Raw genomic sequence first — 12,190 nt, 5'->3', positions numbered from 1 at the left:
GAGAAAGAAAAAAAAAGGAGAGTGAGAGAATAAAAGTTTGTGCCTTGACTTACCTCATAGCTCTTATCCCCGGAGATCTGTTTCATGACCTGTCTAACAACACGTTCCTTGTCTGAGAGACCATCAGAGGTCATGGCTCCTAGGTCATGGTGATCAGGATTCATGCTGATAGCAACAGAGGACAGACTGCTAGGTGTGGTGGTACGGGCTCGTTGGCCTGGCTCTGGGGTGGGGCCATGGGACCGATCGCTGGTGTTGTCTTCTTCGGAGAAGATGCCATCAGAGTGATCGGTGGAGAAGGACTGACGGCTTTTTGGACGCAACCTGTCGTTTTGTATCGTCAATGTGTCTTCATCGCTGGAATGGTCTGGTGCTCCTTCCTCATTATCACTGGAACTATCACCTCCCTACAGAGATGGAAAAAGAGAAAATCATGGAAACATGAATTATGCCCATTATGCACGGATGACACTTTTCAAAATGAGTTTTTCAGTTACAAGATTGAAAAGAAATATTATATTCATATGATGAAGTTCTTATGGCACATTAGTCTGCCTTACTCATCTCAATAGTCAACCCATTAAAAATCAGATTTTAATCCAGATTTCCATTAAGTGCATGTAAATTCAAGTAAAGAGGTCTGTTTACAAAAATAAAAATGATTTTGCAAATTCATATTCCCATTGCTAAGTGTAACTGATTATAAATTTAATTGGCATTATCTCAATTTCAATATTGATCATTCTATGTTTTTGTAGTAGCATATCTGGAACATATATACACAATGAACAAAAGAGATAAAAACAAATGCTAAGGAACTTACCTTTGATTTGTCTAGAGATGACTTTGTCTTCTTTGTTGGAGAGGGGCTTCTCTTTGAAATTCCTGGACCTTTCCGCAAGGAACCTACGTTCCTCCTGATAGGACTATCTGCTGAAGCAAGTCTGTGTCCTATATAGGAGGACTTGAGTCCCATAACCTCCATTCCTCCTAACCTAACACCACCCATGGAATGATCTGAAGAATAGTTCATTTCTGCATTAACAGTGATGGCCGTGGAATTGGAGGGACCTTCCTGAGCACTTGGTCCACTGGTGGCCCCTTGAACGGGACTATTGCTATTCAAAACGTCAATCTCGCTGGTGAAGTTACCAATTGTCCTTTGTCTGTGCTTATACTTTCGTTGAGCCGCTTGACTTTGGCCTTCGTTCACAATTTGTACATGTCCAGGACGGCTCTTTGAGTTACGTCCATTGCACCTGCATATGCCACCTGCAATTTCTGCAGGAGAGTGGATATTAAAACGACAACCATGTTTCCTGGACATTGTGCCTTCTGTAACAAGTCTTTCACTCTGGGAGCGCTTGATAAACCTTGAGGTTTCTGCATCAGGCTTACGAATGTCCTGGGTACTTGAGGAAACATCTTCATCTGCTTTTCTTGGGCTACTACTTGGGGGTTTACTGGATTCTGAGCTTTCCTTAGACGGCGATGAGGCTTTCCCAGAAAAACTTCCCCTACCATGGCTATTGTTCCTGCGATGGCGTGACTTGCGCTGAGGCAAGGTCTTTGCTCGGATGGGTGAGGTCTTAGTATTGAGGTTGGCTCTTGGAAGGGTTGCTGGAGATCTATTTTCTGGCTCTGGACTTACTGAGGAACTTCCAGGACTTGGTGACCTAGAAAAAGATAAAACGTACAATATATCTTTACTCACAGTTAACTCTAAACTGAGGCAGTCCATGCAAAACAATTTTTTATCCAATTACCTTAAAGTGCATATTGTATTCCTGACTTTCATGACTACAAGAGAGTACAACAATCCTAATCATTGAGAAAATATAATTTAAACTCAGTGCTTCCAACTGCCACTTGTATCGATTGCTTTGACTTAGAGTTTCATTTAAGACTGACTTAGACCCATCTACATCCAATCTAGCCAATTGTCAAAACTAATGATTACCTTCCAAGCGTAGCCGAACCTCCATGAGATTGCAATGACTTTTCAATGAGTTTTTGGACAGTGCGAGCCTTGAGGATGGGTTTGAGTGCCCTCTTCTTCTTGACCTCGATCTCGCTGATCTGTTTCTCCCTGCGCATCAGCTCCCTCTCCCTCTGCTCCAGCTGGAGAAGGCATGAGTGCAGCTCCATGTAGAGGTCGTTGGCTCGTTGCAGCTTGCGCTCATAGTGTTCCCTGATGTCCTGTGCATGCCTGCATGGTAGGGAGGAAAATATCTATCATAAGTGTCTAAACATTTTTTGGCTAATTACAATCACAATCCTACTAACAGTATACACAGTGTGTTCATCTTCAGTCATAAAGTCATATCTCTCCACGGTTTACAGATGTATCACTCTCCCCATCATTTGATTCTGGCTTGTCTGCATGCAGTGTACATTCTCCACTCAATGTGGAGGAGTTCCAGCCAAGGGATGTGCCACTCAAAATACTAACTACATAATATGAATCACTGTGATGTGCAGTAATACTTTTAATTACACATGTTAATTACATGCATCCATCCTTTTTTTAAATCATATTCCTTAAAAATCAGACCACAACATATAAGTATTTATAGTTATCACTTATTCAACATTTAATCGGATTTTTGAAGAAGTCCAACCCTGAAGTCTATTTACATTTATGATTTCCTTCACATTAAACGATTTCAAACACAAACCTTACTTCAGATAAGTATGTAGGTATGAAAAAAAATTATTCCTTATGACAATTGTATGTACAGATAATATCTGTTAGCATTGTTACCTGAGTTCATCCTGTCTTCTTTTGATGAGGTCTTCATCAATGTGGCACATGGATGATCCCTCAGATTTCATTTTCTCAAATTGGAGCTTTATCTCTTCTCTCCAATCAACCTTCATATTTAAAAAAGGAAAAAGAATAAACATAAAAAATAACATGCTCTGAAAGTTATTTCCATGCTATAGACTATGTCATTATCATATAGGAAAGGTAGTAATAAATATAGAGTGTAAACACACTCGATGCAATCAGGATATGCATGCACATTCATCCTCTAACTCTGGAATGCCAGGAATTTCATTAACGCCCATTATTGATCAAACAAACGCAAGCCATCTGGTCTCGTTTTGACTCTGGCATACCTGGCAATATTGATTTTCATTTTCAACATAGCAACTAAAGGCATTACAATCATTAAAACAAAATACCTCTGACAGTGGAATTTCAGGAATGCATAGTTATAGATTTTTTTAAAGTGATATAGATTTTAGTGTTATGTAATGTTTACACTATTACTATGGTGACAATGGCTCAGTTCAACAGGCAGTGAGACCATTTCCCAGTATGAAAATGAGAGGTTACCTATTCCAAGACATAAAATCCCATTTTTAAATAATGGGATAATTTCACTGAACTGTTTGGCAAGGAGTAAAAGCGATTCCCTTTTTTTTTTGGGGGGGGGTGTTGGTGAAAGGGCCAAAAATGGCCCTCATCTAAATCAGCCAGAGCATTTTAAGCTAATACAAAAAGTATGCATGACTGAATATTACCTGCTTGTCAAAATAAGCCTCCTGTGGCGTTGACAAGAAGTCTACAGCAGCGATGTCGATATGCATGAGGATCTGCCGAAAGGATGGTCTATTCCTGGTCTTGGCACTCCAGCACTGCATCATAAGAAGCTTGAAGCCATCAGGACAGGTGGATGGGATGGGTAGCTGAAGGCTGTTGCTTCCTACACCCCAGATAATGGCAGAGGAATCCACATCCTTCAAAAACAAACGGTTCCTTAGCTTTAGTTACAGAAAGCAGTTCGGCTCTATGTTTAATCAATGCTCTGATGCATTAATATACCAAAAGACGATGATCTCTTTGAAAGAGATAACTAGGGATAAGACCTACTGATAATTACACTAAAGTAAAATTTTGTTCTAAATGAGTATGTATCTGTTGCTGCAAGGGCATGAATCAAGTGTAGCTTATCTGATTATGACTTCAACAATGACTATATTCAAATAAATGTTACCATTTCTTTACCAACTCATAAGAGAACATTAAACAAAGATTATGGGTGAAAGACCATCATCAAAGGGCCATTCTGTCTTTACCTTGTAAGGCATCTCTCCAGTCAAAAGCTCCCAGAGGACCACACCGAATGACCAAACATCAACTTTCTCTGAACAGGGTTCATTACGTATCACCTCTGGTGCCATCCAAGCCACGGTGCCAGCGAATGACATCTTGGTGCTCTTCTCATTCCACTCTCTACTGGTGCCAAAATCTGAGATCTTCAGGATGTCATTATTCGCCACAAGCACACTGCATTACAAATAATTCTTGGTAAATTTCATCCCCTCTCACAAAAGCTTTGTTGGAAAATTTTTAATGTTTGTATCACATGAACAGGGAGGATAGTGACTTCTTCCTTTCCTTCATTTTTATGTTATCTAGAATTAACATCATCTAGTATTATATATCATTTTTAAAAGTTATACTATGTGATGATCAGCCTGCTGATTAAGAATTGCCATTGAGTTCTTATCAATAAAGAGTTTTTTTCTCCTGGAAGAACTCGAAGTCAAAACAAATAAAATCGAAAAATAATATTGATAGCATTGAGTTAATAGTAAATAGAAAATGGCATAGGAGAAATTGACTGGAATGGTTTTCTTACTTTGGTGACTTAAGATCCCTATGGATGATCTTATGTGAATGGAGGTAGTGCATGCCCTGAGCAATCTGTTTGGACCAGTCAATCATCAGCTGAGGGGGAATCTCACGTCCGTCCCTCAGCACTTCATATAGCTGTCCAAATGGGCAGTACTCCATCAGGATACAATAGCAAGGTGCTAACGTGCACACACCCCTAGGAAGAATAGAGTAGTCCATTGATAAGTTTAGTACACTGAACTCTGAAGATGTATCAGTGGATGATGTCATCAATATAATAGATCTTAAAACACATATTACATCTGGGGGGTGTTTCACAAAGATTTAAGTATGACTTAGAGTCGCACTTAAATGTCTAGTTGCACGCAGTATAAAAGGCATGACAGCATTGGTCAGATCATACCAAGAGGACGCGCACTACTGCATATTGATCATTAAGATTGCGCGTTGCATATCATGTACACGTCGACATTTAAGTGCGACCTAAGTCATACTTAAATCTTTGTGAAACACCCCCCACGTCTTAGAATTTTATCATCTCGAACTAACAACAAAGACAAACAAACTTAACCATTTTAATGAAAGGTAAATACTAATTTATATCTGAACACAATATTGAAATTGGAATATGGTCAGAGCGATTCAAAGAAAGCCTTTTTTCAATAATATCACTTTGTAGAATATGCTCTAAAAATATAAAGTCATTCTCACGATATGTCCCAAAAGTAAAATGAAATCATAGAGTTGAAAATTATGTTTCGTTTAATGAAAATCATAAAAAATAAAAGCAAATCCAACTCCCAACTAAAATCAGCATGAAAGAGAAAAAGGAGTTGGTTCAAGCTTAATTAATCCCCTAGCCCTCATCCCTGACTCACTGTTCCTCATCTTATCCCTTGGGAACAATGGAACCGTCCTCCTCATCAAATAATCATCCCATCTACTTAATATTAATGGCGGCACTTTGCTACCAATACAGTCTACTCTTGACATTTTGATCATCATGTTCACCTATCTATGACCGGGAGCTATGGACCGGTGCTTCTTGACATCGTCATCCATCTTGGATGCTTGTCATAAATCATGCATTGCTCTCTTGAGGGAAAGAATGTACTGCTTCATTTCCTTTATCTTAACCCAAATCATACAGGCGTAACAGAGTGCGTACCTAACCTCATTCCAATCCCAATCAAGGGATGGGTGTAGCTTAGCAAGTAAATGGCATTTACACTGACTAAAACCCCATTGAGACTCTAATGAACCATTTTTCCATGAATTATGCAAGAGCACACTCAATATAATTGTATGAAAGCCCTCAAGATTGATCCTGTAAATCTTGAAAATAATTTTGTCGATCATGGTTGTTAGATACCACCTGTTTATAAAACCCACATTTGTTTCCATAATATAAATCATTTCTCATTTGGGATATACATTGAAGGCAATCTGTCTATATACAAACAGACTTCATCAATCATATTTTTTCTGTTGACATCATTATACATCAAAGATTGAAAGGCAAATTTTAATATTTCATGTATTCCAGCCCTGGCATAGAGTTATTTTTTCAGTGGCCAACTTAGATGGGAGCATTTCCAGTTCTGTCCCTATGCCCCCTAATTCAAAATTTTGCATTGTTACAGAGCTGCAACCCCCACACACCCCTCCCTTCTTTTTATAATATTATTGGAAAATTCAATGATTAGTTGGCTCTATCTGCAGTATTAAAAATCCTTATTTTGGCTTGTCTGAAAATTATGAGTACTGTAATAAATTCTACAATCTAGTTAACCCTAAAAAGACTGGGGGGGGGGGGCTGATTCAGCCCCCCCCCTCGACATTTTTCGCGATAAATCCGCCGTGAGAAATTTTTTGACCGCGTCGCTCGCTGACTTTTTACTTTCAAGTCTCGCGCAACTTTTGAGACCAAAATTGTGACCCCCGGTACGCGGTTCCAAAATTACGCAACATTTCGTAAGTGCATGCAGACCCCAAATTACTCAAAAACGTGAATTTGTGTACAAATCCAATGCAAATAGTGTTCTTAGCCAAAATTCATAAATGTATCATTATTTTTCCTTTTACTGCTTAAAATCAATTAATTTCATCTTGTTTATGGTCAAAATAAAGTCCCCGACAATTTCCATTAAAAAAACAATAAAAAACAAAAAGTCGAAAAACAAAGAAATACATAAGAAATTTAGAAAACAAAAGAATACATAAGAAAATAAATGCGATTTTGAAATTTTTTAAAAATCAATTTGATCAGATGCCTATCTAGAGTATGTGAAACAAAAATTAGCATTTCAGGGGCATTATTTTATTAATTAGAGCAAACTTATGACTTTACGCATAAATTAGCATAATTAATGAGACATGAGATATTTTGCAGAATTTGATGTTATAGTTTTGTAGATAATGCCATGGGTAACGCGTGTGCCAATTTTTGTCGCGATCGCGCGATCGACGGCCGAGATCATAGGGGGGGGGCTGAATCAGCCCCCCCCAGTCTTCTTAGGCGTCGAAATAGCCCAGTCTATTGCCCTAGCCCTGTATGCACTTACTTTATTGTCACAATATTCTGATGGTTGAGTTTGCGTAAATGCTTGATGTCCGTTTCCTTTTCATCCCTGACCTTCTTGACGGCGACTGGTTCCGTCCTGTACCAGCCTAGGAAGACAGCGCCTTGGGCTCCACTTCCTAACCACTGTAGGTTGCGGATATTCTCAAATGGAACCTCCCAATCATCTGAAAGAAGAAGAAAAAGAGGGAAACACAAAATTTAGGACATGAATCTCAGATGCATGTGACAAACGGAAACTAAACTCAGCAGAGCCATTGAGCGGATGATAATACATGAAATGAGCAAAAAAATTAAAAAATAAATAAACTGCACTGAATAAAGGTACAACCATAGAATATAAATGGAAATTTTAATGGATTTCAAATACAAACAGATATTATAAAAAAATTCATTGAATTGATTTTTTAAAAAATAGATTGTAATTCTAACAAAAATCTACAATGGCCTGATTCCACAAAGTAAGATTAAAGCATGGTATGTTTTAATGATCTATAGGTTTTTTTTTAAATAATACATGCACAGAATAGAGTCATGTCTTTTTATTACATGAAAACTAGCATTTATTCACAATTATAGAAATTCTTACGGTTTGAAATGTAAGTGGATTGGGCAAAATGTAGACAAACTTCAAATGCACCATACAGGATAATAATAATAGAAAAAAGCATAAATAATATCACAAACGAGTGACCTTTATATAAGAAAAGAAGAAAAGGGAAAAAGTAGTCAAGTGACAAAAAAAAAATTAGTGATTGTCCAAGTGCAACAAACACTGGCCTCCATGTAATAGCATCTGACAATATATAATATGAAAATTACCCCTCTCCACTTTTCATGTCACCATCAACATTGATTTGTCTGAGGCCTTTGGGCAAGGATCTGCTTCAAAACACTTATAGGAGCCTAGGATGGCGTCTCATTTGCATAGATGCATGAAGGTCAATAAATACCTGTAGGCCTATTTATCTCCTGCCCTGGCTGCTTACTGGATCAGTTTAGAGAGAAATGTTTATCATGTCTTCTTAATACTTTCCCACTTTGGTGTATACTTCATACAATGATATTCCTTGATCCATCACAAAGTGTATGCACCCCCCCCCAAAAAAAAGTAATAATACTAATAAATAAATGAAAATAGGAAGTGTTTGAAAAGTGATTATGTCATTCAATTATGTCTGGATTAACATTTCCATGTCCAATACCAATTAAATTACTCTCTCTAATGATCCAATATATCTATGGGCTAAATCTATTTGCTCTCTATATCTGAAGGTAGCCATAGGAAGGTACACAAAATGCCCTCAAAAGGCCATTAAAATCAATGAAAAATTGTCATTTGAATGAACATATCCATGAAAAACAGCAAAAATAAGAATGATCTCTATCATTTCTAAAAAAATTGCTGTTCCATTTATGCCAGATTAAAACAAGTACCAATGCCTTTGTTACTTACTTAAAAATCCTTCATTTTGTTTCTCTTGATTTCCCTTTCCGATCATGTTCCAGACCGGTTTGAGACACCCCCATATACCCTCCAACAAGCTCCGCCTTTGCATCCCTCTATAGTTCACCGCCCCCTCATTCCTAGTAAGAGTCTCACATGCCCCGCTGCCGTTATTGTTATTGTTGATGGTGTCACTCTTTCGGGGGATGCTCTGCTTTGGGGTCGAGAGGTCGATCTCTTCATCGCAACTCTCCAATTGCAAAAGGCTTTAGAGAGAGACGGAGGTGAAATAAACAGACAGTCGTGATGTTAATAACATCTGGAAGTCATGACTGAGTTATCAAGAAACCTTGAACGTAATGAATCTAAGAGGTAAAATGTACAAGGTATTACATACACCACGTATTCTTGGCTTATCAATATTGCCAAAATAGCTAAAGTAAGCTGGATAAAAGGAGAATGGAAAACTCCACTACCACGTTCATACTTGTTTACTAGAGAAGTTATTTCAAATGCACATACATGTATATTAAAGGTAGAATACACAATAAACAATGTGAAGAGAAAAATGTGTTATAACATAAGTCTGCAAAGCAGTAAATTTTCCTTGTTTAATTAAGGTCTTAGGGGTCCATGGAGACCAACAGAATCACAAATTGGTTTCTTCAAACTATTTGAAAGCGTTGAACTATAGCTGTAAATTAAATAGACTTCCTTTCATTCAAAGAAGTACTTAGTCATAAAAGTTTGAAAAATCTAATAAAGGCCTATTACAAATAATTGAGATGTAGGCCTACATGAACTGTACATCAGTAACAAGATAAAAACCTCCAGAAGATTCGAACTCACCAGTTTGAGAACTTCTCATGCTCTGGGTTGGTTGTTACAGTTACCCGAGCCGGAGCATGCTGACTTGTGATTGGTTCATCCTTGGTAGCATATAACTGGTGACTTCCACAATCAGTCACCGAAAGAGTGGCCATACTTTGCGGACTCGGCATGAAGGCAACGGTAGGACGCCCTCACGTTACACCGGTAGAGCAGGTCGTTGATGCTGATTAGGGCCAAGATGAGAGAGTTTCAATTTGTAACAGACACGAGGAGGATGTTTATTTTGAATTCTGCAAGATACAATGAAAAGTAGCAAAGTATAGTGAGTGGTTGTATTACCGACCGGCCTTGTATTACCGAACGTGCGCATCGTACGCGTCAGAAAATAATTTCATACGCTCAATTCTTTGCAACATCCTTCCAAAGAGAACTTGAATATAAAGATGATGAAAAATGGTCAAAACACATTTTCAAAGTCTTAATATTCTAAAAATAATAAAATATGGTCAAAATAGCTCATCAGTGATTTTGTTGATTTCTCAACTTTTCCAATTGAAAACACACGTTCGGTAATAAGACACCTTTTTCAGGTGACCAAAATATTTCACATCCGAAGAGGGGTCCGATTGGAAGCTAATATAATCAAAGGGAAAAACGATTTCGGCAAATTTTTACATATTTAGATTTTGTAGGTAATTGTGTATTTATGGTGAAAGTTTGGTGAATTTTATGAAAATAATATTTTTGAAATGATTGAATTCATGAAAAGTGTTCGGTAATACGATCCACTACCATACACGTTATAACCCTGTGAATAATACAAAGGCAAAATGTTACATGTACATGTAGTCACAGATAAGTTATTTCACAATGATATCCTTGGGTATCCTCCCATGTAAATGAGCCCATTGTTATCAGGACACCATCTTCAAGCATCAAAGATCACTACACTCTTTCCAAAAGCAGTATTCCAATATAAGATATAAATCCAACAAAGATTTACGAGACAATAAAGTTGCTGAGCAGAAAAACAAATGAACAGCAGCAAAGTTTATTCCATTTATACTCGTGTCCAAACAGATTTAGAGAAGAAATCATAACACATGATCATTGTGATTCAAGCATGAACACAGGAAAATTCTGCAAAAGGGTCCACAAAGTGGTGCGTGTATCACATGATCGCAGAGATTTATGCAAAGCGAGGGCCGATGACTCAAGACAAGAGCCACACAGAATAATCAAAACATTCATAAATCAAAATTTTCCTTTGCAAAAATACTTGTCAGTTGAAAAAGAATACTGTGGGGATCGCATCCAGCAATGAATCATATAAAAATTCTGAAGTCACAGAAATGAGAGAAAATAAACAAAATAAAAAGAAAATACACAGTACTCCAGAGGCAGTGTATAAAGGCCTAATACTAGTAATAAAAAACATAAAGAGCAAGTAGATAATTACTTGATTGAATTAAATTACTATACGCAAGCAGCAACCTTCAAAGAGAAAATAGTGGAATAGGTTCATTAGTATGCAGGTCCAATAATTTATTGCCTTCAGAGCTTCCCCATCCATGAATAATAGTATGTATACACACACCCTTACACACGCATCGATAGAAGCAGCGTGAGCCTCTACGCATCCATTCATACACCCCAGTGGTCATTGCATAAATTAGCCCTACTCCTCATACACACAGATAGGTGCCGAGAGAGATGCTTACTACTATGCAGTGTTCCATGCTCACAGAGCCGGTGCGAACACACTCATAACGCAACCGAACAGCCAAGAATCGTAGCGCAGAATGCCGCCGCGATGTTGATTACCGATAGTATGGTCCACCGTTTCAGCTCTGCTCCGAATGTATAGTAGGCATATGACGTAATGGCGTTGAAATAGATGCAGAGATCTGTATGCAGGCATTACGATAGCTGCTAGATGCAGAACTGTGTGTGTGTGTTCTTCCAGAGACTTGGATCGTGTGGGGCAAATGCATTTGCAACCCATACACACAAATTATTATCTACCATGTTGTGCTTTATGAAATTTGATAAAGGGGTACGGGGACTGGTGTAACATCAGAGCTTAATTACGATGCCCGCTCTCTTTTGATGAGAGGGAATGGAAGAGAAATTGGAAACAAGAATCAGATTAATGCTGAGTGGATAAATGCAAGTACGATGCACTGTCGTACTGCTCAATTGATTGCCCTTATCAAAATTACATTGGCGAAGCTCTCATCCTAATGTGTTAGGGTTATTAAGAAAATGAAATGCTGATCAGTTTACTCTTCCCATCGAGCTTATTCTTTCTGTCCATTTTTAAAGAACTGGTGCCCCCAAAGAATATGTTGGTTATTCACCATTATCTAACTTAGTAATATTATTCATTTCTTCATTACCATCATCCCATCACCACCACCATCATCATCATCAACATCACAATTATCATCATCACCACAACCATGATCATGATGATCACCATCATCGTCAAAATTAATTACCAATTATCATGATTCCCTTCCATCTTCTGCACTAGTATTTCAAATACTGTACAATTCTTTCATGCTCTCATATCTGAACTACAGTGTTGCTGTTTGGGGAAAATGAAATTTAACAAAATTAGACAAATTATCTAAATTTCAGAAAAAAAGCCCTTCGTATTGCATAGGATGCCATTATCATG

The 12,190-nt window shown here is 37.8% G+C and overlaps 1 protein-coding gene across 3 annotated transcripts in view; it reads right to left on the bottom strand.

Annotated features, from left to right (window-relative positions):
* LOC121423022 (mitogen-activated protein kinase kinase kinase 13-like) overlaps positions 1-12,190 on the bottom strand; it is a 40,569-nt gene that overhangs the window by 5,036 nt on the left and 23,343 nt on the right. For 2 of the 3 annotated variants that reach the window (XM_041618305.1, XM_041618296.1), the window contains exons 2-11: positions 9,526-9,797; positions 8,686-8,942; positions 7,213-7,396; positions 4,653-4,844; positions 4,087-4,297; positions 3,532-3,747; positions 2,765-2,874; positions 1,961-2,209; positions 824-1,676; positions 54-407 (exon numbers count right to left, since the gene is read on the bottom strand). In XM_041618305.1, the coding sequence (XP_041474239.1) occupies positions 54-407; positions 824-1,676; positions 1,961-2,209; positions 2,765-2,874; positions 3,532-3,747; positions 4,087-4,297; positions 4,653-4,844; positions 7,213-7,396; positions 8,686-8,942; positions 9,526-9,677 (2,778 nt within the window). In that variant the 5' untranslated portion in view covers positions 9,678-9,797. Of the gene's footprint in view, positions 1-53; positions 408-823; positions 1,677-1,960; positions 2,210-2,764; positions 2,875-3,531; positions 3,748-4,086; positions 4,298-4,652; positions 4,845-7,212; positions 7,397-8,685; positions 8,943-9,525; positions 9,798-11,228; positions 11,316-12,190 lie in introns of those variants that run through there. The other variant, XM_041618314.1, reaches the window with a different exon arrangement.

Source organism: Lytechinus variegatus, chromosome 1, assembly GCF_018143015.1.
Source record: "Lytechinus variegatus isolate NC3 chromosome 1, Lvar_3.0, whole genome shotgun sequence".
Classification (NCBI taxonomy): Eukaryota; Metazoa; Echinodermata; class Echinoidea; order Temnopleuroida; family Toxopneustidae; genus Lytechinus; species Lytechinus variegatus.
This window is presented reverse-complemented; position numbering and strand designations above follow the sequence as displayed.